The sequence below is a fragment of the Oryza glaberrima genome, chromosome 10 (assembly GCF_000147395.1).
Source record: "Oryza glaberrima chromosome 10, OglaRS2, whole genome shotgun sequence".
Lineage (NCBI taxonomy): Eukaryota > Viridiplantae > Streptophyta > Magnoliopsida > Poales > Poaceae > Oryza > Oryza glaberrima.
In genome coordinates, this window is record NC_068335.1 from 20116120 (window position 1) to 20142219 (window position 26100).

The window sequence follows — 26100 nt, forward strand, 5'->3', positions numbered from 1 at the left end:
CCGTCACTTGCCCAAAATCGCTTAGAAAGCCAGTGAGATTTGTCATGTCTTGGACACTTGGGTTCACGAATATGGCCGCATCATCTGCATAAAGAGAGGTTTGGAATCTGGGAGCTCTTCCGCGAAGAGGGGACATGTGTCCTAATTTTGTTGCTTTCTCTAGAAGGTGGTGGAGTGGGTCGATGGCTAAAATAAATAGCAGCGGCGAGAGGGGGTCACCCTGCCGGAGGCCTCTTCCATGCTTTATAGGCGATCCTGGGCATCCATTGAGGAGGACCCTTGTTGTCGACGAGGCTAGGATGTTTGAGACCTAGTTAGTCCACCGAGATGTGAAGCCTTTTCTCTGGAGGAGGTCGATTAAGTAATCCCATCTAACCGAATCAAAAGCTTTGGTTATGTCGAGCTTCAACAGAAGAGTCGGCGTTCTTGTTTGGTGGAATTTTCTTGTCAGATTCCTCACATACATAAAGTTGTCATGTATGCATCTTTTCTTTATGAAAGCACTCTGGGCGTGACTAATCAGGATCCCCATGTGAGGCTGCAAGCGCAGTGCAAGTACCTTTGAAATTAGCTTCCCAACTCCGTGTATGAGACTGATAGGCCTGTAGTCTCCTACGCATTTTGCTCCCTCCTTTTTCGGGATGAGCACCACGTTTGCTAAATTGAGGATCGGGAAGTTATTACTTCGTAGCCGGTCGAAGGAATGAATGACCGCCATGATGACATCTTTTATCGTTTCCCAACAGGCTTTATAGAAAGCACCTGTGAAGCCGTCCGGACCGGGCGCTTTGTCGCTGGGAGACTGTTTAAGTGCCGCGTGAACCTCCTCTTCCGTGATGGGGCCACTAATTACGGAGCAGTCGAAAGTTGGTAACTGCAGGGCGTCCCAGTCGAGATCTTTTGAGCGTGGAGCTGGGTGTGCCATGAAGGTCTGAAAGTGCTCTTTTATAACAGTAGCTTTTTCATCGTGTTTTACTTTCCACATGTTTCCCACTCGTAGCCTCTGAATGAAGTTTTTTCTCTTTCTTGCATTCATCCTCAAATGAAAGAACTTCGTATTTGCATCCCCCTCTTTGAGATTGGTGATTCGTGCAGCTTGTCTTCTACGGGCTCTTTCCACCACTGCAAGACCCAACACTCTGTCTTTGAGGTTCCTTCTTAGCGTGAGTTCGGCTTGAGTGAGTTGCCTTGACTCTTGGGCTATATCAAATTGAAGAATAATCTCGAGCGCCATGTGTAAATGAAGCTTCCCCTGCGAAATCAATTTTTTGCTCCACGATCTTAGTCTTTTGGCCGTACATCCCAGTTTGTGAAAGAGTCTATGGTGAGGTTCATGATGGGGTTGGGGTGCTGTCCAGGCTTCTTGTACCGCCTCGTGGAAGCCTGGGAGGTGGATCCAAAAGTTCTCGAACCGAAAAGTTCTCGATCGTGGGGCCTCCCCTTGTCTGGTTAGCATTAGCGGACAGTGGTCTGAGAGTGAGGTGGATAGGGCATGTAAAAGATGTCTCTCGAATGCTGTGTCCCAGCTAGCGTTGCAAAAAAATCGGTCCAGTTTGACGAGGGTTGGGTTGTCTTGTTCATTACTCCAGGTGTATCGCCTATTCTGAAGTGCAACCTCCTTGAGCTCGCAAGCGTTGAGGGTTTCTTTGAAAATTCGCATTTGTCTGCGATTAAGGTTTGCATTGTTTTTGTCGGAAGCCTTGTAGATTATGTTGAAGTCTTCGAGCACCAGCCATTTTGAATTGTCAGATGGCTTGGTGTCCCGTAGTTCTCTTAGGAATGTTTGCTTGGCACTCTGTTGACAGAAAACACGAGGCCTGGGAGATCTGCTTAACTCCAGTGTAGGTCCAAAGCTCGCCTTCGAATGTATGAGCGTGCCAGTTGATTTGATCCTGTAATCAACAAGAAATAGAGACAAAGAATTCGTGGTTAAATCTATAAATGATAGCCGATCGGCTAGGTGCCGATGACATATCATTTATCTTTGAGCCGATGTCATATATGAATCGATCGGCGGTTATAAATAGATAGTAAGGAACTAAATCTATTCGATCGACTGTAGATATTAACGATATATAGTTCTTATATTAATAAATACTTAAATCAAGTGATTGGGATAGATCGGTCACCATGCCGAGACAGCATAGCCGATCAGATAGATCTAGCATGTATCGGCTAATACTCCGATACTACTTTATATAAAGATATCAAAACAAATATAATATACCAAACAAAAGCTTAATATACTTAAATGCAATAAGATCCTGACATAAAGGGCGGATTTAACATGTCATTGAAGCATATAGATCGAATATGGTTAAATCAGATAAGATCGGCTGAAACTCCGATACTACCCTAATCGGTAACCAGAGGACAGGCTAGAGATTGATATTCTAAGCACGACTTAATAGATCAAACTCAACTGATGCAGCATTAAGTATGAAAAGAAGAACAATATCTAGACAATCAAGCCGCTGGGTGTTTCATAAAGTGGTAGATATCTTATATAATCTAGGACAACGTCGCTATTTAACCTAATCGGCTGCCTTCTATTAACAGATGTTAGCCGATTGTAGGTTAGATGACGATATTGCCAAAGATTATGTAAGATATATGATAACTTGACGAATTATATAGACAAGATTAGAGTGTCATAAAGATGGAAGCACTAATCTCGAGAATACAAGTCGTCATAACAAGTTTTACCTCTTGTTGAAGATCGAAACCGATGCAGCTCAACCCGAAAGTAAGAACTCGTCGAAGCAAAACTAAAGCAAAAAGGTGGCGATGCGCCGAAATTGTATTGAACGTGTGTGTTAAAAATTACATAGGGCTGGGGTCTATTTATACCCGAGAATTACAAGATATGTCCATACCGGACACGACCACTATCTCTAACAAACTCTAAGATACCATAAGTCTTTGTGGCAGACTTTTGCCCAAACATATCTCTAAGGAAGTTACATAAAACATCCTAATTAATAGAAACATCCATGTGCGGCAATCATCTTGAAGCACCTCAATTCAACCCAATGTCATACACCAAATTATACTGTCAGAATCGGCTGCATTGGCTCACCTAGTCCGACTCAGACCCAGCCGATCCTAATCGTAGCCGATCTAGACTTCAGCCAATTCTTGCTCTGTTCTCGGATTAATCTCCGCCTTCGACTCCACCTTGATCTAATCTCCTTTTCCGATGCTGATATTACCAAATTTGGTCGTTAACACACTCTCTCTGGTTGGCCCATAAACAGCTGTAAGTAGGAAGGTGGTCTGACATTCTTTTAAGGAGACTGTGGCCGAAAGCGAGAATGTTCCTTGCACAAAGTCTGTGAGCTCAGCAAAATCCTCATTCCAGAGGATCAGGATGCCACCTCTTGTTCCTAGCGGTCCTGTCGCTGGCTTGAAGTGAAAAGATTTTAGGCGTCCCCCGCCAAGGGAATGTACCAGTCTGGCATTAATGTTGCTCATTTTTGTTTCTTGAAGGCAAGTGATATGGGGTTTGGCTTCTTGAAGAGTCTCTCTCACTATCGCTCTTCTGGCCGGTCTCTTGAAGCGATATGGACGTTCCAGGAGAGGATGTCGATGATCGGGTATGTCATGTGTAACCTGTATTCCTCGGGGAAGGGGGGGTGGGAGTTGTGCACGAAGCCGAGGGGTGACAGCCGTGTCGATGCTATCAGGCTGAAAGGTAGTCGGCCCAATCTAGTGGGGCGATCTGGCTCATGGACCGAGTCCGAGTCCATTTGCACAAAGTTCAGTCGGGGGGAGATGAGCCCAGGCAGGAAGACATGTTGGGGGCCCACATGAAATTGGGCCGGTTTGAGAAGACGTTGGGCTAGAAAGACTTGGGCTAGAAAGACTTGGGCCGGGGATGTTTGATGCTGTAGGGCGAAACTGATGGGGATGACAGCCGCGCGCGCCGCCGCGGCGCTGTGCGTCGCCCCACGTTGTGCCCGCGACAGCACCGTTTTTGTGTCACACCTGGCATCGAGGGCGGTAGGAGGGGACGTGGGGGCGAAACAGCAGCCCAGTCGTCGACAATCGTAGAGAGTGCTATCGTTGGGGCCCTTAGAATTGCGTCGTTTGTGCTGGCCGTCAGTGAGGCATGACGGCCGTGGGGGTTTGCTGGCGTCGTCGCCGCAATTGGCTAACATTATCGATGTTGTTTGGGTGTGGAGTTGCGGCACTGAGAAGGGATAGGTTGATTCGCGAAGTTGCTGCGAATAGCGGGAGTAGCAATGTCTGGCGGTGTCGCCGCTCATAACGGTAGCGCGCGTCCGAGTCTCACGCAGATACGAAGGAAGCAAATGAAATCGATACATGGAGACAGAGGACTCCGGTTGCCGGTGCGCGAAGCACAGCTTGCTCACGCCGCAGCAATCTCCTCCTGGCAGCCATTGTCAGAGGGGCCCAGGTAATTCGCCAGAGCCGGGTCTGCCGTCTTCGCGTCTTCCTTGTCAAAGCCGAACAGCTGCGCGAGGGCGTCGATTGCGTCTTGCGGCAGCGGCAAGTTGAACATCGCTTTGAAGTCGGCGAGTGCCTTGTCGGTGAGGACTCCTTCCGCTGGAACCGTACCCAGGCGCCGGCAGAGATTGAGCTGCGCCCGCAACGACATCAGTAGGCCGGCCACCGGCTGTCGGGCTAGCCTTGGACTCCTCCGCCGCCCTTCACCCAGCATGTCAGCAGCCACTGGAATTGGAACGACCTCCAGTGCATCATCGGGGGGGATCAGCACCTGCGTGTCTCCAGCGATGTCGATCAGCACCTGCGGCGTGGAGAGGATTGCCGAGGGAAGTTCTTTGAAGAGGACGCGCGGCGGGGTTACCTGAACAGAGTCGAAATCGGCGATGTCAGGCGCCGGCGCTGTCTCGGTGTCCTTGACCGGGGACAAGTCGTTCGCTGCAAGCGTGTCTTGAAGAGTTGGTGCCGCGGCGCACTCAGCGTTCAGGGACGGCAGCGTCTTTTCTGCGGACGCGATCGGCAGTAGCTCCCTTGTAGTCGAACTGATCATCGCCAGCGATGCCAAGGCTGTCACCGGCGGCGATGGTGTCGCAGCGTTCGCGGCGGGTTTGTCGAGCGCCACCGGCGCGGCGAGCTTGTCGAGCGCCACCGCAACACCGGCCGCAACTAGCATCTGTCGCAGTGCCCCTTCCACCGAGGCTGCCGCAACGGCCTAGTTGATGCGGGCGAAAACCCGCGCTGCCGGGATGGATGCAGCGGACCGGGCTTCATACCCCGCTCCATTGTGCGGACGACGCGACGGGAGCAGAGGCCCCTTGTCGAACGGGGGCGATGTCAGGTGAGCATTCCGTGCCAAGGACGATGCCGCAACGGTCGAAGTGAGAGAGTCGCCGTTTCCGCGATCATTGTCACCGTCTTCCTTATCACCGCAGCCAGCCAGATGACGCCGTCCGTCGCGCCGCCCCGTTTCGCCACGGTCACGGGCGCGCGGTGAGCGCGTGCGTTCGCGCCGGAAGTTAATGTCCAGGCCGCGGATGCCACCTCGCCCGCGTGCGACGTTGCGTTCCCTGTTGTCGCGATCGTCGTCGTAGTCGTCATCGCATCGCCCGCCACAGCGGAGATCATCGTCCGGGTGATCGTTGTTGTATCTCCTGTTACGGCCTCTGCGCCTGTCTTGGCCGCCACGATCATCGCGGCCGTTGCGGCACCTGTCGCGGCGTTCCTCGCCATGACGTCGTTCACCATCACGATCAATGGCGTCCCGGACTGTTCTGCTTCCTTGGTCGCGGGCCTCCCGTTGGAGAGTAACGTCATTGTCCTCCACGCCTTCCGCATGGCCATGGCGGAAGGTGTAGGTCCGCGGCGGCGGCGGATGGTGAGGGAAATCTTCAAAGAGGCGCGGCGGAGGCGCTCACCGTCCAGAACGCCCAAGTGCCATGGCGGCAGAGTGCGTGTCGCCGGCCTGCAGGACTTCGGATTGCGGAGGTCGACGGCCGCCGCGGTGTAATCGTGGATCTCCTTGATATGGAAGAGGACTAGATGCTTGACCCCCTGTTGCCAGTGCTCCGGCGGCGTCTCCGAAATCGTGATCGATGTGCTGAGATGCACCATTGCACAATATATGGTGCAAGTTAAACAGTAATGTGGGATGCAATTAGCTTCTTATTATGCATGCATGTGTTTACCAAAGCTGAAATTTGCATGTTCTCTCAGTTGTCCACACTTCTTGCGAAGGGAGGAAGTATCTATTAAGATTCGGCAAGATACATTTGATAATGAAGTGGCAATAGGTACATGGTTTCAACCCAAGGTCCCATGGTTAATTCTCAACACACTCACTGTTTCTTCTTAATTATTCGACAAGCAAGTTAGATCCGACAGAAAAAATTAAAACATATCCAGACAAAAAAAACTTCGGTCTTTGACAACTCCCTCCGTTTCATACTCCTGTTTATGGTTTCGCTTGCTATGTATTTTTATAAACTTGAGGAACTTAAATAAGTTTCACTAAGAAAAAAAATAAAGTATGAAATAAGAGTATTATGTTACATAAAAATATATTCGATCTAACTATGAAACTAATAGGAGAGACATAACATACTTAAAATGCATATTTGATCCGACGCGCTGGCGACCGGGGGGCGAAAACCCTAGCGCCGCCCGCCTTTCCCCTCCCCCCTCCCCCACCTCGCCGCCGCCGGAGCTCACCGCCGGAAAGTCGGCGGGCGAGCTATGATGGCCGCGGCGGGGCTATTCTCTGTGGCGGCGCCCTCTCTCAGGCGCGGGAGAGGCAGCGAACGGCGGCGTCTGGGGAGTGGCGGCGGCGAGCCATCTCAGCGAGGAGGCGGCGGATCCGGCGCTGCCTTCACCGGATCTGGCCATCCCCTAGCTGGATCCAGCCAGAGCGCGGGCGGGCCGGCGACGAGGTGGCGTCGGTGCGGAGCGGCGAGGTGTGAGGATGGCGCGGCGGCGCGACAAGGGCGACGGCGACGGCAGAGGACGGTGCGACGAGGCGTGCTGCCTTCGCTGGATCTGGCCATCCCTGGTTGGATCTGGCCGGTGACGGCTCCTTGTGGTGCGGAGGCGTCACGGCGTGAGGAGGCGGCGGTGCTGGCGGTGGAGGCCGCCGCGGCGCGGCAAGGTGCGCGACGCCGGCGCAGTGAGGTGGCCGAGGTCCGGGAACTGCCAATGGCGGTGGGGAGCCCCTGGTGCCCGACGGCGATGGACAGGAGGCGCGCTGCCTGGCAGCGGGGTGCGTCGGCGGATGGCTCAGCCTTGGCCAGTGACTAAGGTTGACCCGGCCGATGGGCTCAGTGGCGGCGAGGCTATTACAGGTGGAGGATGGATGCGACGATGATGCGACTGGCGGCTTGTTGACACGGGTAGCCGGTCGAGGCGGCGACGATGGTCACGTCATGAAGAGGCGTTGAAGCCTACGGCGATCTTCCCTCCAGGCGTTTGCCCTTTTGCGGTGGCGGCTTGCCGCCACAAGATGGCCACGCTGGACGGGCCAGTGCGGGGGCGCGGGGGGGAGGGGATCCATTCTTCTCTCTCCCCCTCTCCACCTCCAACCCAACCACGTGGATGGAGTTGAAGCGCGCCGAAGGACGAAACTCCACTTTGATGGTCAGCCGGCAGCGAAGCGGCGCAGTGGTTGTGCGCCGAAGGGGATTAGCTGGTGGTACCGTTGAACCTGACATGTACGCTTTAGTGCAGAAGAGTAGGAATTCGGGCGAAAGCCTAGATTCCGGGCCAGCAATGGTGACATCTGTGGGTGCCGCTTTCCCCTTGGGGCCTTGCTGCATTTCCTTCCCTCTCCTAATGGGTTCTTTAGGTGAAAACCACTTCCTGGAGATCCAGGACGGGCGACGGCGGCGCACTTGGCGTCGTTCCTTCCTTGGAGGCGTCGTTCAGAAGACCCATTCCTTACGGGTGTTGTGTGCTTGTTTTGTTCTAACAGTAGGATCAGACGTAGACATGTGGTGTGGCTGTATTTTATTTTTTTTTGGCTATAGTCTTCCAGGGCTATAGACTTGTATTTTTTTTCTGCTCTATCAATAGAAACGTCGCACTGTCGGGTTGTTTAAAAAAAATGCATATTTGATCAAACCATATGATCTGATACGTAAAACAAACTAATGATTATAGGTTTTTATTTCGACGATACAGTACCTGAAAAAACAAAACAAGAAGATGGCTTGCCACAGGAGCAAACACAGACTGAAACTCATCAAGCTAGCTAAATCCCGAATCAGAAAATTAGGCCTGTGGCGCCACGCCAGCATCAGAAAGCCAGCGGACACCGTCATCGCCGGGAACGACACCAGCAGCGCCAATGTCATGCGCGCCCGCCGGCGACGCGCCGCCGCCGCCGCCGCGATCGTGTCTCGCCTGATCCGCCGTCGGCAGCAGCTTCGTCATGCGTGTTGCGTCGATGCCTGAAACAGATTACGAATAATAAATTATCGAATTATGAAGTGTATCGAAGTAATTAACCGGCGAATCACAAATTAATTTCGCGTGTACATGCTCTGCTCTGGTCCGAAGTTTCGCTTGCCATGCTGCCCAAGCCGCTCTGCAAGATCGAAGTATTGATCACGTTATTAGATGATGAAATCTGTTCATTGGTCATATTAGACGAGTACATATATATGCATGTATGCGCAATTGTATACGGTATTCTCAAAAAAAAAAAAAAACGTCTACGATCTGGCGCATCCAAGAAATATACTCCTTGCCTTTAACAGATGTGTACCGATAAGGCGATAAGTGCATCTTGCTCTCCTCAAGCAGTCAAGCTAAATACCTGCCAAACTCTTTTTCTTTTTGCCAAACTCTTAATTACAGTCCAAAGTACTCAAGAGTTAAGGCTGCATTACGAATTGATTCTCGGATTGGCTACTCCCTCACCTATCGGAAGCACATAATCCGAACTGCTAAAGGATATAATTTTTAAATAGTTTTTATATAAAAGTTACTTAAAAATTAAATAAATCTATTTTTAAGTTTGTACTAATTAAGTTTTGGGTGTCACTGAAAATATGGTTTTCGACTATACGCTCCCTTTGGTCTAAGTGGTTTTGAAGTTTATTCTCTCGGAGGATCATATGTAGTCTTTAGCTGGGTTTGCCGCTTTTGGGGATTTCTAGGGAGTGTAACGTGGCTCTGCCCCTTCCCACTTCCCACTCTTAGAAGTTGCGTTTAGCCGCCGTAGTAGTTTTTTTCCTAAGCTTCAGTTTCTGTTTTGCTTTTTCTCTATTCCCTTGGAATAAGCCGGTCTGGAGGATTGTATTGTGTAACAAAAACTCTTTTCCTTTTCTTTTAATATATTGGCGTGCAATCCTTTTGTGCATTTGAAAAAAAAAAGATCCGACAAGCAGATTTAAACGAAGCCTTATTATATGGTAATTCACCAAACACCGAGTAAAGTGTGCAGACTAGAAATGAAATTTAAATATCAAAACATTATTTTTAAAGATTTTGTTTTTTGGGGGGAGGGGGTGTGTGGGTTTCATCCTAGCCTATTTTTCAACATTGCTTTTTTAAATATGATATAACACAGATATAAAATTTTACTCGTAATTTTTCTTTAGTTACTTCGTTGCTTTTTTCATGGCTTATCAACCATAGCTCAAATGATGGGAGAGAAAGCATACTCCATTTCCAAACCATTATAACAAAACTTAGTAATGAGAGGAAAAATATTGAATGAAGGAAGTGTCCCATTAATTAAAAAAAGTATTGACAGGTGGCACTCCATAGGGAGTACCCCCATAGAAGTATTGAATGAAGGAGAAGTTACACTACAAGCATTGCAGGATAAAATTTGTTGATTTTTGAACCGAGGGTGGTATTCATAATTAATAAGGTATATAGTCAAGGAAACTTTTTCCTTGATTTGCTAAGGTAGGCTAGGCCCAACTAGCTCACTTGGGCCCAGTTAACCAGGCAGGTTGTTATTGTCCACAAGTCCACCAAACTGATCGTGTATCCTCTCAGATTGCTGCTGCTGCCTCCAGCAATCAACAACTCCAGATCAAATCCTTCAGAAATTACAGGCAGGAGAGAAGTGTTCTGTATCAAATTCTGGCTCAACTTCTTCACATTCTAAAAATCTCAAAAAAAAAAAAACAGAGAGCATCCCACTCAAGCAGAGAGAGACGTGCTTGCCAAACGAATGTCACTTCCCACTTCTCCTGCTAGTTCGCAGGTAGCACGTCCTACCTCAGGGCTATCCACCCATAAAAATCACCTTTCATCCAACGGTTGCACGATCACAAATCCGCAATAGACCTTGAGAATTAAGGCAAGTCAACAACCCTACCAGAGGTTCTTGGAAAGTGCATGATACCGTCTCTTGAAGCTTTTACACAGAAAATTTTGGTACTACTGAAACCGTCCTTCTTTTTTTGAAAAAAGTATAATTGAAGGCTGAAAGGTTCATGAAGTATGAACTGACGGTTTCATAGTTATTACCTCTGATTTTGGTCTGAAACTGTAGCTTGTCTCGGAACTGAATTAGTCAAAACTTACCAAAGACAAACCTGAGCTAGTATGAAAGAAGTTCAGACTTCTAGAAGCAGCATGTTGCTGCTTTGAGAAAGACAGATATCTGTCTAATTCAGTTTAGTACCATTCGCTCGGTTGGTCAGAAACGTTAGTAGCAGTCAGTGGAAAAAACATTGGTGTTATGGTTTTTCCACTGACCAGATTAGTTGGAGCGTGTTGTTCTGAACTTTCTGCAAATGGACACGAAATTGCCTGCAATTGGTAGGCACGGCAAGGAAATTTCTCTGCACAAGGTCTCTGTCGGGTTAGTTCTGAAGAAACAACGGACTTGAATAGCTGATATCTTGGAAGAATTGGGTACCATATCAAATTATCAATCACAACTTCTATATTGCAAATAGTAGGACAGGAAAGAAGACTGAACAAGGAGTTCATCAACACGGCTCGTCCTGCAAATGCATTTTCAGGAGGCCGAACTACGAAGAGACTGTTTCATATTTACAATGTACGTATGATTCACTTGTTACAGCATGCCATGCGTTGGAGTGTACATCACAAAGCAGAACTAAGACCAAAAATTTTCCTAGAAGAAAATCACTAAAAAAAAAAATCTGTGTATCTGTATACGTGTATCTTCTCACAATGTCAGACTCAGACACTACACTGCTTCAGCCCCTTTGGTGTTTGATGGCCCCCTTTTAACCTGACCTGCATAATGGATTAAGCAAAGTATTATTTTCAGTAAATAAATTGATCGACTAATCCATCTTTATGATGCTGATTAGGATAAGTAAACTTTTTAAGGCTGTGAATTATTCCTTTTTGCCTAAAATATTCGGTGCATTGCAGCTTAGTAATTGATTCCTCATCGTTCTCACCGAAAGCAGAAGGCAACATGTCGATGTGATATACCCAGAGAGAAATGCCTGGATTATTCTCGAGAATCGCGCTTTCGGCTTGCACGAATCTCAAGGCACTCAGATTATACATGATCATGGCTGATTGGCTGTCACTATGCCCAATTTGATTGTTGCAATTTCAGTTTTTTTATTTTCAAATTAGGCGTGTATCGTGATCGAAAAGATTTCACTTTTGAAGCAAAGAGAGAGGGGAAGGGTGCTCACCGCCTCGACGTCGATCCGGTAGACGAGCAGGCGGCGGCGCTCGCGGCAACTGGTGCGGTACGCGACGGCGAGGTGCGCGGCGGCGAGCGCAACCGACAGCAGGAGCATGGGCTCCGGGCCCTTCCCCTCCGGTGCCGGCGCGACGCCGCGGCGCGGGAGCACGGCGGCGGCGGCCTTGGCCAGCACGTAGGACACCGACCCCGCCGCGCTCGTCGCCACCACCCACAGGTACGCCGCGCCTCCGCCGCCGCACGCCATGTACGCGCCTGCGAAAGAGAAGAAACCGTCGAGGTCAGAGAGACAGAGAACGAACACGAGGTCGATCGAACAGAGGGGGCGCGCGTCGATTGCTCACCGAGTATGAGCAGCGCGCGCGCGGCGGAGACGGCGAGGAGGTCGACGAGCGACGAGCGGAAGTCGAACGCCCGCGCCTGCGCGACGACGGCCGCCACGAACGACGCGTCGTCCCCGCCCCCGCCGCCGCGGAGGCGCGCGGAGAGGAGCGCGGGCGGGAGGGCGAGGTCGAGTATCACGACGAGCACCGGCGGCGCGCAGACGAGCAGTAGCGACGCGATCATGGCGACGACGAAGAACGCCGTCTTGGCCCACCTCCACGGCCGCGCCCACACCCTCTCCCCTCCTCCCCCATGCTTCTGCGCCATCGCCAGCGCCAGCGCCAGCGGCAGCAGCAGCAGCCTCTTCTCCGCCATATCCCTCCCGCCGCCAGCTGTGGTGGTGGTCGCCGTCGCCGGAGCGAGCTAGCTATAGAGTCGTGGGCTATGGATTGCTTCGCCGCGTCGAGGCCGACGGTTGAGGGGGACGTGGCGCGACGCGAGGTTGACCTTGCCCTGCGCCCGCAGCTGCAACTCCCTTTAATACTACTCCGATCGTGCCGAAGCTTCGGCGACTCGTTTAATTACGGCGGTAACTGCTAGGGGAAAAAGACGACTCGTTTAGTTGAATTTTTTTAGGTAAAAAAGTTGTAATATTGTGTTTTAAGTTTTAACCGTGTGGGTTTTCGCATGGGGAACTTGGACGAAAATTCCGACGTGGTTGGACCCGAGCCGGACTCGAGGGAGACCGGCAGGTGAGAAAGGTGAAAGAAAAGGAAAAGCTGAGATCTGCTTCGTTCGTGTAGGTGAAGAAATTCGAAATTCTTCAGGTCTTTCACCTGCCAGAATTACCAAATCCCAACTGTACAAGAGTACAGGAGTAGCAGCAGCAAACTTTCTAAAAAAAAAAGAGTAGCAGCAGCAGCAGCGGCAGTGGATTTTAATCTATGTCTACTCGTTGTTTACATGCCACTCAAATAGTTTTGAAAATAATTAAAAAAGTTTTGTGAAGATGTATTAACATGTGATATATCACTTCACAAACATGTAAATTCAAATTCAACTTTCAAATATCGTAAAAAAACAAATTTAACTCTAGATATATGTTAACTAGCTGTAGTTTAATTTGTTTTTTCGTTGTGAGATACATAAATTGAATTTGAATTTGTATGTTTGTGAAGCGATATATCACATGTTAATATATCTTCTTAATTTATTTTTTTCTGTAACCATTTATATAACGTACAGATAACGAGGGTATATCCTCTTGAGGGATATAAATAGTTTCCCCAGCAGCAGCTACTAGAGGAGAGCAGAGTCCAAACTTGGGTGGCCGGTGGTAACACATGGCAGGCATGTGTATCTGCATCTGCATGGCCAAGATGGACCACATGAATGATGGCGTGGTACGTCGGTGAGACACGCGGGAAGGTGGGCGCCAATCACATGGCGGCGCCGGCGCGGCCGGGGTAGGAACGGGTGGCTCGGCGCCGGCCAGGTCCGGTCACCGTCTTCCGTGGCTGATGTGTCATGTGTGTGGGCTTCTAGATATCGGAGCGAGCAGCCGTCATCGGCCATGTGTACGGCAACCGCTAACCGCCAATGATAATTAAGTATCAAAATTATTTAAGGTGTGTTCTACTCCCACTGTCCACAAATATAAGAGGTTTTGCCCGGATGTAACACATTCTAGTACAACGAATCTAGACAGCGAATCCATCCAAATTTGTTATACTATCATATATCACTTTCAACGAAAAAACCGTATGTTTGTGGACGGAGAGAGTATATTGCACATTACTAACTTCTACTCTCTCTTTTTTTTTAACTTGCACATTTCCTGAACGGCTGAATTGTGTGTTTTCTGTAAAACAATTATACAGAAAAGTTTGCTTGAAAAAATCATATTAACACATCTTTCAATTTTTTTTACTAATACTTAATTAATCATTTGTTGATGCACCGCTTCATTTTAGATGTAGGAGGGAAGGGTTTACTAGAGTATCTCCTTCAGGTTCTCAAATATAAGATCTATTTTGCTTCATTAGGACAACACTTTACACCAGAATTGTTCTTCTATAATATTAAAGCATAATTGCAAATACTTTTAAATATAAGTATAATAAAATTAATTTTGTGTCAAGAATTATTTTTTCCTAAGAGTAAATGTTAGTTAAACCTTCCATACTATTGAACAAAATACACCTTATATATTTTAGAGCAGAGGGAGTGTATAATTTGATTGATCAAGTAGTTGTAGTGTTCAATATATTTCGTTCTTAAAAAAAAAGTAGTTGTAGACTTGTAGTGTTCAAGTAGGCTGTTGGTGGGGACCACCTCGAAAGCTGACGAATTGATGGAAGAAAAGAAAAATGAAATACTAATATGCATGTTGTCTTTGTTCCGCATCTGATTGAGGTTTTTAATTGATGAACTCTTCTAGTAGATGACGATTTGCAGTTAGCAGTTGCACTTGGATTTGGATTCGGATATGTGCATTGTCAAAATATATAACTAAATGCTGCTAGTAGTGTTCTTAGGCCAGCAGTTTTGCTTGGCTTCACAAGGAAGATGAGCATATTGATAGAGCTGTCGCATGGACAATACAGACGACGTTTTCATGCGCATAAATTATCATTGTCCATCTTGTTAAGTACACAGACCACTGTGGATTGTATATGGTCAGTACATGTACTTTCACGCCATATGGCCATCTCGGATATGCTTCAATTCGATGTTAATTACACAAGCAAATCTAGATTAGCCAACAAAGTGTGGCTTAATTAACTTGCCTGTACACACCCTGCTCAGTTTTTGTAATGTGAACCAGGACCCCATCAGTGAGGAATATTATTCCTTCAATTATCCTTATACTACAGTCTACAGCTATAATCACTAGCTATCACTATTACCCGACTTTGTTGTACTTACGTGTTCGCATTCAGACGCATTTTTTTTCTTTTAATCAGCCAGCATAATAATATATCAATTTTATTAATTAGAGCCGCAAAACATTTTAAAAAAGACACAAATATTAGAGAATGACCTAATATCAAATAATTAGAAGGGGTGAGACTTCGAATCCAAGCTGTCTAGCCTACTACCTCGTGGAGCTAGCCGGAAAACCACTGGGTATTTCTCGCCAAAAACGTTTATAACCCCAATGGTGAAAAAGGAGCTATATATTCCATTCAGACGCTACTGAAAATGAAGTGTGCAGTTGTGATGGACAAGATTATTTTTGCAAACGACAGCGTGTTTCGACACATCTGAGGCGTTCAATTTCTTGTCTGGTGCCGGTCAGCAGTTGCAGGTTAGGTTGAGATTTTCAGGAAGCAGACAAGGCGCTGGCCCACGTTGTGTTCATCTATGAGCTCACAAGTTAGCCGCCATTTGGAACGAGGGTGCATGCATTTTTTTTTTAATTTTAGTTTTGTTAGTTTTGAAAGAACAGGTGCACGAATAATATAATTCATTGGCCGATCCTAATCATGTGACAACTTGGGGAAAAACAAATAATTGCACTCAATTGAAACTTGGTGTGTAAGACTTTCTAGTACTAGTTCATTTTTTTCCTTTGAGGTTAAGCATTATATCCCATTCATATCTTCCTTATTTTTTTCTGCAAGCTGCTCTATGATCGATCATATGGACTGGGTACATGTCTGCGTCTAGCCCAACTGGGTTAGAGTTATATACTACCTCCGTCTCAAAATATAGCAATTTTTAGCTATGAAGTGTCCAGATTCATAGCTAAAAATTACTATATTTTGGGATGGAGGTAGTACTTTGCATTTTCGTCCATCGATTTTAGAGTACACATACATACGCATTTAGTACGTGTATGCGTTTTAGGATGAGCCGATGAGGCCTTTGCATAGTAGATCTCTGTCAATTTTCAAACATTGTGTTGATTTGTAAATGATGAATCGTGTTCTCGTAGTTGGAAGTATTTAGCATGTTTGGTTACATTAGTTCTGTTGATTTTATGAATTATGGATGAATATACATGTTAATTTTTCATGACAATGCTTTAAAACTCCTTTCAACTCCACAATATTCAATTCATTTTCCCAACTCATCTCCCTCGTTTTCCGCGAGCACACTTTTCAAACTACTAAACGGTGCGTTTTTTACAAAAATATTCTATGTAAAAGTTGCTTTAAAAAATCATATTAATTCATTTTTCAAATTTATTTTAGCTAATACTTGATTAATTATGAGATAAACGCTGCTTTGTTTTGCGTGGGAGTGTCCTCACTCCCGAACACACCCTAAACCAGGCCTAGGTTGGATTTCAACGGGGAAAAGGGCGAGCAAAAACAGATGGTGATCGAGGCTACTACTCAAACTATTCCACGACGCGCATTGCACGGACGTACTCTTCCCAGCAAAGACTTGGTGATGGTGATCGATGCCGCCATTCCTCTGCCGTACTTCGATCGCTTGCTTAACGCGAATTAAGCTACCAATAATCGAAGCTTCCACCCAACCTTTTTTTTTCCAACGACGACCTTGATCTTGGAACTTTTGGCTGATGACCAGTCCGTCAAACATCCCGGCCAGCTTAATTAGCTGCCGATGTTGACGGGCACCGTGGCGAGAGAGACTTAAGCAGCAACGGCCATTGTTTGTACGCGCTTGCGTTCGATCGGCAGTGCAAGAGCCACCAAGATCGATAGCTCCATCTCCGGCGAGCGACGGAGATGGCGGCGTCGCAGGCGTACCTCGACAAGGCGCAGCTCCGGCAGAGCTACCGCAACGTCTGGCACACCGACCTCACCAACGCCATCACGGCCGACTTCACATGTGAGCATTCGTCATCCCTGTGCAAAATGATAGTGCTAGTTTTCTGATGATTTTTGGGAGTCGATCTAATTTTCTCTTTCTTTTTTTTCCCTGCAGGCTGCTGCTTGTCTCTGTGGTGGTGAGTTTGTTCATCTAGGTTTCTGAATCTCTTCATGGCTGCATCGATCTTCAGCTTAGGAATATTGCTAAGTCTGACATGTTTCTTATCTGATCCATTTCTCCTTATCCAGCGGACCATGTGTGTCTTACATGCTGCGCAAACGCGCGCTCTACAATGACATGTCGAGGTAAATTTGCTCTTTTTCCACCATATGTTTGTTCATGCGAAAGGGCATGTAACTTAGTGGTTGCAGTAATCTGAATAGTATCCCAAGGTTCTAAGTTTAAATCTCTATATGAGCGAATTTCAGATTAGGTTTGAGAGGCTAAGTTTTCAATTTGAAAGGCTACATATATTTGATTGGACATAGAGACCGGGTAAAAATTACCCTTCTCTAGAAAAAATAAATATGTTTGTTCATCGTGCATAGTTAACTAGCAGTGCAGTTCTCTGTTCTTAAGTCCCTTTCACGCGCGTGTGTGTGTTTCAGATATGTGTGCTGTGCTGGGTACATGCCATGCAGCGGGAGATGCGGCGAGAGCAACTGCCCCGAAGTGTGCCTTGCAACCGAGGTAGCCATCTGCGTACTGTAGCCACCCGAGCTGAATCAGTTCGATGATCTACATGATCTTGACATGTAATGTATTCAAGCTGAACCGATTCAGCTGATGAAACTGTATTTGTTTCAGGTGTTCTGCTGCTTTGGTAACTCGGTGGCTTCAACCAGGTTCCTGCTGCAAGATGAGTTCAACATTCAGACAACCCAGTGCGACAACTGCATCATTGTACTATCACTCCCCTCTTGTTCATCCGACTCTTCCAAGGGCGTAGCCAGCTAGGTGGCACCGTGATCCACGGACCACCTAAAAATTTGAAATTATAGTATATGTGCTAGTTAATATAGTAAAAATTGTATAGTGGACCACCCTTTTAATTGACATATTACATATAGATGGACCACTTTTACTTTAAATCCTAACTACGCCACTGGACTCTTCTCGACCCGATTTGTTTCAGACTGCGATTAAACACAGCTGTCTTGTTACTTTAGGGCTTTATGTTTTGTCTCCAACAATTCGCCTGCATCTGTTCGCTGGTCGCTTGCATCGTTGGCAGCGAAGAACTTTCCGAGGCCTCGCAGTTGATTTCCTGCATATCTAACATGGTCTACTGGACGTAAGGCTCTCAACTCAAGTATTCATCCTTCTGAAATCTGATTTCTTTCTTTCCAATTACCAGTATTTCTGATGTTATCTGTTGCAATGTGCAGGGTTTGCTCTTGTATGCAGGTAATGGCACATTTTTTTTTTACTTTCCTCCTGAATAATCCCACTGCTTTAAATTCCTGATATCTTATGATGAAACTGCAAAATGTAAATTCAGACACAGCACAAGGTCGAGATGGACAAGAGGGACGGCAAGTTTGGACCTATGACAGTGCCTCCAATGCAGCAGATGTCTCGCATCGATCAACCGGTTCCGCCTTATGTTGGGTATGCGCCACAGGCACAGCCAGCATACTACAGGTAGCCTGATGGTGGCTATCCAAGAGTTCAACATACAGATCATGCATGCTCAAGATTTTCTGTAGCAAAGTGAAGGATGGTGATCAAGTAGATACATAGTGTTTGTGAGAATGTGAAGTGTCTCTAGTTTCTTTAGGTGATTTAGATGTTTCAGATTGGTATTGAACTTGCGATTTTTATGTGGGAATGGTGTGGGTTCTTACCTCTCTGTTCCTGAAACATTCTTGTGTGAATAAAATTGGGGGCATTGGATGGTTTTGTATTCCTCCAAAAGAAAATCGATGGACTTTATTACTATCTACCTTACTTTTTCAAGTCTGATATGTTGCAAAAAATAAAGAAGGCGTCCATCTTGACCTGTAGTTTGCAGCAAATGCTGAAGTATTGGGATGTAATGCAACCTGTCATAGTCACCTCAATGTTGTGGCCTTACAGAAGTCTCATGAGAGGGGTTAGTGGTTGCAGTGAACTGAGTAGCACTCTAAAGTTCTGAGTTTAAATCTTCATAGAATTGAATTTCAAATTAGGTTATTTGAGGGCTAAGTTCTATATTCGATAGGCTAAGTTTCTAATTTAAAAAGGCTGCATATATCCGGTTGTATATATAGACAGGTAAAAATACCCTTCTAAAAAAACAGAAGTCTCACGAAGAAAACAAAATAAACCCAAACCTTTTCTGAGTTCAGATGATCTAGACCGTCCATCTATAGATATCGGTCCGGTGAACGGGTGATGAACATGTTGAACTTCAGTTATATTTTTTAAAAATATATTTTTATATTACTGAAACATTTTATATTTCTGCAATGAGGTAGTAGAGATTAACACCAGTGGACCATTTATCAGCACTGAATATTTTAACAAACCCAAATCTGTTTACCTTTTTCCAAAAACAATAAAATAAGTTTGGGGGGACCTTATCGGCTGGCATGTTCATTGTATTGTAATGCTGAATTATACCACATTCTCCACAATCTGAATTGAACAAGGACACTACTAGTAACAAATTGGGATCACAAGACAAAGACACATTCTTACACCCAATCTGCCGTACCGGCAAAATGGATAGAAAAACAGAGTACAGCTCGGTTCCTTGCCCGCACGTATGTAGCGTCCGGTACATGATTGTGATAAGCCCTCGTACTAACAATCTCCACGATTCGCAGTGTGTGCAGGCACGTCGTCCGGCGAAGTTGTGCGCCGTGTTATTCTAATATTCTCCAACTAATCATCACTCTGATTGATTGATTGGTCAATCCGATGCTCACTATAAATTCCAGTGGTTGCATGCTTTTTCTTCATCAGAGCTCGGCAATTCAGCCTAGTGTGGTGGTGCAGAAGACCACGAGCAGGACAAGATCGGTGCAATGGCGGCGGCTTCATCGACGACGGCGACGACGGCCATCCTGGCGGCAGTGATCATCTCTCTCGCCGGCGCTGCCACCACCGTGGACGCCAAGTTCAGGGCGATGCAGTGGACTCCCGCCCACGCCACGTTCTACGGCGACGAGACGGCGTCGGAGACGATGGGTACGTACACTCGTCGGATTATTTGCCCCACGCCTTAAAAATACATTTTTTGTAAAAAAAAAATCTTGCTTTAAGCTACTCTCTTCGTTATAGATTATAAATCCTTTTGACTTTGATCAAATTAAATTGCTTCAAATTTAACCAAGTTTATAAAAAATAACATATTCAACACTAGATAAATCTATCATAAAAATATATTCAATTATAAATTCAATGTAACTAATTTGATGTTGCAGATGTTATAAATTTACAATAGTTTAACTTTGACCAAAATCAAAACGATTTGTAATACAGAATGAATGTAATATTTGTTAAATTTTCATAGGGATGAGTCCATGCGTGTTCTAAAAACAATAATTTATATAAATAATCATGTAATAAGTACATTAGTGTAATAATCTGTACCAAATTGGGTTGTGGCAGGTGGGGCGTGCGGGTACGGCAACCTGTACGCGAGCGGGTACGGGACGGACACGGCGGCGCTGAGCACGACGCTGTTCAAGGACGGCTACGGGTGCGGGACGTGCTACCAGATGCGGTGCGTGGGGACGGCGTCCTGCTACAGGGGCTCGCCGGCGATCACCGTGACGGCGACCAACCTGTGCCCGCCCAACTGGGCGGAGGACCCCGACCGCGGCGGCGGCGGCTGGTGCAACCCGCCGCGGGCGCACTTCGACCTCTCCAAGCCGGCGTTCATGCGGATGGCCGACTGGCGCGCCGGCATCGTCCCCGTCATGTACCGCCGCGTGCCGTGCGCCCGCGCCGGCGGCCTGCGGTTCGCGCTGCAGGGGAACCCGTACTGGCTGCTGGCCTACGTCATGAACGTCGCCGGCGCCGGCGACGTCGGGGACATGTGGGTGAAGGCCGGCGGCGGCGGGGGTTGGGTGCGGATGAGCCACAACTGGGGCGCGTCGTACCAGGCGTTCGCGCAGCTCGGCGGCCAGGCGCTCAGCTTCAAGGTCACCTCCTACACCACCGGCCAGACCATCCTCGCCGCCGGCGTCACGCCGGCGAGCTGGTGCTTCGGGCTCACGTACCAGGCCCGCGTGAACTTCTCCTAGATCGTTTTTTTAGTAGCAGCAAGCAGCGAGGAGAACTCACTCTTGATAAGTGAGAATGCTCGGCTCTGCTGCTCTCTTCTATCGTCTGCTCTGTCGCTGTATCGTAGTTACTCTCGTTGCCCCCATCCACAACATCAACATGGTTATGTGGAACAGCGGGGTTTGACGACAACATTGATGATGTACTCCAATATTGCCATATTGGAATGTAAACTACATTGTGATGATGCAAGCAAGGCAAAAAAATTTGCCGAGTTATTTGTTGTGATAGGCCACCTAATCACCAATTGTAGCAAAGCTACCATATACAACAAAAAAAAAAAGACATGTGCTGCAACTTCCAGCATCCTCGGTATAACCAAGAAAACTTCACCACATTTCATGCAAAAACAACGCAATTATGGTTTGGATTAGATACACTAACGCTTTATAAATGGAATTATGGAAACACGAAGAAAGGACTCACAAGCAAGTTGAATTGCAAAACAGTACAAGGCAATTTTCTCTTCAAGAGAGTTGGTACGACCAGGGATTTAGTTCATTTGTTATCCAAATTAGCATCCATCACTCAAGCGGTTTCAACAGTTGACAAAGCTATTTCTGTTCTTCACACAGCACAAAAGGTAATGACAGCACAAAAAGTCCACAATGATATTGGACAGTTCTTCAAACATTCCATTTTAGGTTATATCCCATAAAATCCGATATTTTCTGGTGCAATAATCTGAGATTTTGCAAACTACTATGCGGATGTGCATGATGAATCGGGTAGTAACTTTATTAGGCCAATGTCCTCAAAGCAAAGCAGGGTACTGCTTGGCCTGAACACGAACACGCCTCTTATATTCTGGTTTGTCCTGCAAAGTAGACAAAATAATGTCAATGAATGACATGTAATGTAAGAACAAGGAATGCCAGAATCTCATTTTTTTTTCATTCCGACCTGTATAAAAATGTGATAACCGTCAGTCTGTGCAGGATCAGCAGGATTTGGCTGATCAAGCAAGTCCTGTATTCCAACAAGGATCTGCTTTACAGTGATAGCAGGTCTCCAGCCCTGAGAACATGCAACTGTAAATAAATTCGGTAGACTGGAAATAAATAAGACTGAAGAAACAGCTTGAAGACTTACACTATCCTCATTAAGAATTGAGAGGCACACTGTTCCTGAAGGATAGACATTTGGGTGGAAAAAGCCCTGTGGGAACTTGCACTTGGGTGGTTTGCTAGGATAGTCCTCACTGAAGTGAAGGGTAAGAGGGTAGTACCCACCTTCCCAATCGGTCTGTACAAATGTAGCAATACACACAAATAACATAAGCAATTATGAACTCTGGATGGAAAGAAACAGGAAAAGCTTAAAAGCAACCCCTAATTGGCGTTCCATGGGCAGAGTGAAAAATACACTGTAATATACATATATCAACATAAAGAAGCAATAAGTATATGACAATAATACATTTATTGAAGGAAAATTAGTATTTGTTAGCCTACTAGGCTGGTTTGTCAAGAGAGTGATTGTTACATAACAATAGAAGTTGAGCAGCAGCATGCTGAACTAATACACAAGATCACCAGGGGCGCACCCAGGCCCGGGCACCTTAGGCCACAACCTGGGGCCTGGCCCAACTAGCAATGGATCCCCCCATTGGTTACAGCTTAGAAATTTTGGCTCACAAAGGTTTGGCCCGAGGCCCATCAGGCTAGCATCTATTGCCCAATACTATTTATTGTCTAACCCTAACTTCCCCCTGCTACCACTACAACGCTATGCGCTCGTGGGAGATGCGCCGACGCCGATGCGTCCGTCCCCTCGCCTCCCTCCCTGCTCGCTCCCTCCAAGGCCAGCCACCACCATACGTGAGTCTCCCCGCTTCCAGCCACCCACCACCCTGCCCAGCCGCCTCACCTCCCTCCCTCCGTCCATGTCCACTGCCTCCTCAGCTCCTCTCGCTGGCTCGGCGGCCTGGCAACAAGGCTCTTTCTGCACAACCCCCCTGCACGGTGCGCCTGCGGCAAGCGGCAGGTGCTCAGAGTCTCAGACCTCCACTCTGTCGGGCAAGGAGCGGACGAGGACCTTGACAGGTGAGTTTTTCATAATCTATTTCTGGTATTCCCATTTCTCAAATGCCTAAATGGCCTAGATCACCTATAGATCTTCTGATTCCATTCAATTTGTTTTAAACTTAATAGAGATAGAAGGTGAAGAGGCTTAGCGATGAAATCTATAGATGATTGATGGGGTATAAAGAGAAGAATAAAGATGACCAGAAACATTTCAAAATTCTCCCGGGAATCATCTATTCACTTCACTAAAAATACAAAATCTACAGTGTAAATCTTGTGCAATTGAGACGGGTAAAACCATTCTAAATGCTTTCGGTGGAAAAAAAATCCGCCATTTTTGTTGATGAGTATGATGGAGATGCATCTTTCAAAGAGCAAATAGCTGTCATTTTGAGGTTAGATGCTGTTTCTTGCATTGTTGTTTTTTTCCTTTCGAAACTATAATAATTTGTATTGTACTTCTTATTATGTATTAGTGTGGGTCTCATTTATGGTATGGGATAGTAGCAATTAGATTTGGCCTAGGGCATGAAGAAATCCTGGGTCCGCCACTGAAGATTACTATATATCCCCCCATATGCAAGATAAAGTGTTTTGGAAGTGATGTTGATTATGAAGACAGTAGTGATGGTGACTATAATCCATCTTTCAGCAACTAAATCTTACAACATTCAGATCCTTGTACCCTGTTAATTCAATAACTGTGCCCGTGACTCCGTGCAATTGCATCGGGATTCATGAGTCCGTGTGCTCCATGCCTGGTTTACAGGTGGTAAAGCAAAGCACGCAGGCAACTGTGCAAACCTCTAGTGATGGAAAAGAACTATTTGATACGCTGAACCTAGAACGTTTGAAGGCAACTCATGCTACAAAATCACGTAATTAACACTCAAACAACAGAGAAAACTCCTCCCAGCTGTCCAGAAATAAAAGGTACTACTAGATTAATTGATGATAACACTAAAATTCTAAAAAAAAAAATCATACTAAGATCTGTAAGACCCTAGCAAATCCCCACTGCAAATCAACACAATCCATCAATAAAAACTTCATTCAAACCCTCCAACCAACATAACTACTCATAATTCTCCCACAGGTTATAGAGATTCCAGTGCAGATACCAATCCAATCTACAAATCTACCCCCCCCCCCCCTCCCCAAACCTACCAACAGAACAGCGCGGCAAAAACCTAAATTCTCCCCCACACAGAGGAAGCATCCGATTGCGTGGTCGCATCACAATCCGAGCACACACCAGCATCCGCAGCAGCAGAATCGAAACAGATCGAAACAGGAAGAGGGGTGGGATGGTTCGCCGTCGGCGCCTCGGCTAGAGCAGTTTGGTTACTTACCCCCTGCTTGCCGGGGATGGTGCAGTGCCAGATCATGAGGTTCGCCGACCCGTCGGCCATCGTCTCCGGCTTCGCCACGAACCCCTGATCCAGAGCAAGCAAGCAAAGCACCAGGTCAGAAGAAACTCAATCGGCGGCCATAGAAGATGCGAAAAAAATAGAAAAAAAAATCACCGACGTGAGGGTGGTTCTTCCGCCAGGCCTTGCGCTCCTCCGCGAGGCGGCCGCGTGCGATCCCTCCCGACATGGCGGCGGCGGCGGCGGGTGGTTGCTGGTTTGGGCTTGGTAGTCTCTGGAAAAGAAGAAGAAGCGCCGCCTTCTCTAATCTCTAGTCGTTCGGTCTCCTTGTATTATTATTTCCACGAAATTCGTTAATGGTAGCGTGGAAATCCCGGTGCGCGTGGGGCCCGCGTGTCAGAGGGGTAGGTGGATAAGGGTATTTTAAGGCTATCCGGATTATTGTATCCAAAATAAATCTTACCAAGTTTTGGTAAGCCATTGTGCTAAAATTTTGGTAGGATTTCATATGTATTAACTAAATTTAGCAACAAACTAAACATATATATTTTTTAGCAACTTTACTTAAAAAAATGGTATGCTTGAAAATAGTATCAAAGTGAACAAGCCTTAGTATCTGGTTGCGGAGCTTTTAACAGCTGGAGCTCCTCCATAATTAAAAGTTTTGGTAAACAGTATAGCTTTCCTACCCAGATTATAATATTTTTTTACACCGGCATTATAGTAATTTATATTTTTACAATACAGAATATAAATTTGAAGTCAAAAACTGAAAAGCCAAAGAATATCATAACTATCAAAATAGGTGTTTTAAAATCTTAATCCCAAGTAGGCCCTTCAAATCTTGTAGAGGCGGATATTTTATAAGAAAGGCGATATTTTCGTAATAAACAAATGGAGAATGTGAGGCGGGGATCTTCTCGCTGAGATTGCGTTTGGTTTTGTCATCTTGCAAACGGCCCAGTGTGGGACCGAAACAAAAGTAGCGGAGGCCGGTGGATTCCAACGTTTTATTATTATTATTTTATTATTTTATTATTAATAATTTATTTTTCTGTGTTGAGGAGCATCAGGTTCGCGTGCCGAATTACCTACGCCTTTTTCTATCTGTTTTGCTCAAGTTCTTTCTTTCGGTTGCAATCTCATCTCGCATCTGTTCTGTTCTGCCCAAAGGGACGAGAGCCTCACGAGGAGAGGAAAAAAAAAATGAAGCAGGGAAATTGGTCACTCGTGAGTCAAATTTGGCTGCTCGGCGTGTGCATCAAGCCTCACTTTATAGAGTTCCTTTTTCTGACTATTGATTCATTAAATGAATAAAGAGAATTGATGTTGGTCTAGATCATTCAGTTTCAATCCTTGCACGAAAAAAAGAGGAAAAGAAAATAAAGAAGAATCTACAGTTCCAAAGAAAAAGAACGAGTACATTGCAGGGTGTAGACTATGACGTGGGCCATAATTGTCAACGATATTGGGCCGAGTTTGGCCCACTAGACCCATCCGTTTTTCTCTTGAGGAGATAAGGCCCGCAACGGTTCTCTCTCCTCACCTCTTGCTCGAGCTCGACATTGAACCCTAGAGCTCCGCATTGGATCCTCGTCTCGTCTCCGCCTCTCCGTCCTAGGGTTTTCTTCCACATCACCATGAGCCACTGATGAGTCGGATCTGCGGCGCCTGTGCCCTACACCACCTTTGTATTATGCACTTG

At 46.5% G+C, this 26100-nt stretch overlaps 4 protein-coding genes across 4 annotated transcripts; 2 read left to right on the forward strand and 2 right to left on the reverse strand.

Moving 5' to 3' along the window:
• Nucleotides 1-10846: 10846 nt before the first annotated feature.
• LOC127752877 (uncharacterized) lies at nt 10847-12519 on the reverse strand. The gene is made up of 3 exons (XM_052278316.1): nt 11956-12519; nt 11601-11866; nt 10847-11184 (listed from the first exon to the last, which is right to left on the reverse strand). Exons 1-3 carry the CDS (start codon nt 12308-12310, stop codon nt 11128-11130), a joined length of 678 nt encoding a protein of 225 aa, XP_052134276.1. The 5' UTR covers nt 12311-12519; the 3' UTR covers nt 10847-11127.
• A 3933-nt stretch (nt 12520-16452) lies between these two features.
• On the forward strand, nt 16453-18725 carry LOC127752772 (uncharacterized). The gene is made up of 8 exons (XM_052278178.1): nt 16453-16741; nt 16838-16859; nt 16972-17028; nt 17332-17413; nt 17531-17626; nt 17893-18017; nt 18112-18130; nt 18225-18725. The coding sequence occupies exons 1-8, from the start codon at nt 16639-16641 to the stop codon at nt 18369-18371; spliced, it is 651 nt and encodes a 216-aa protein (XP_052134138.1). The 5' UTR covers nt 16453-16638; the 3' UTR covers nt 18372-18725.
• Nucleotides 18726-19532: 807 nt separating this feature from the next.
• Nucleotides 19533-21346, forward strand: LOC127753409 (putative expansin-A30). The gene is made up of 2 exons (XM_052278899.1): nt 19533-19897; nt 20321-21346. The coding sequence occupies exons 1-2, from the start codon at nt 19735-19737 to the stop codon at nt 20956-20958; spliced, it is 801 nt and encodes a 266-aa protein (XP_052134859.1). The 5' UTR covers nt 19533-19734; the 3' UTR covers nt 20959-21346.
• A 111-nt stretch (nt 21347-21457) lies between these two features.
• Nucleotides 21458-24713, reverse strand: LOC127753411 (SUMO-conjugating enzyme SCE1-like). Its single transcript, XM_052278900.1, has 5 exons — nt 24556-24713; nt 24378-24461; nt 22091-22243; nt 21902-22015; nt 21458-21815 (listed from the first exon to the last, which is right to left on the reverse strand). The coding sequence occupies exons 1-5, from the start codon at nt 24622-24624 to the stop codon at nt 21753-21755; spliced, it is 483 nt and encodes a 160-aa protein (XP_052134860.1). The 5' UTR covers nt 24625-24713; the 3' UTR covers nt 21458-21752.
• Nucleotides 24714-26100: the final 1387 nt, after the last annotated feature.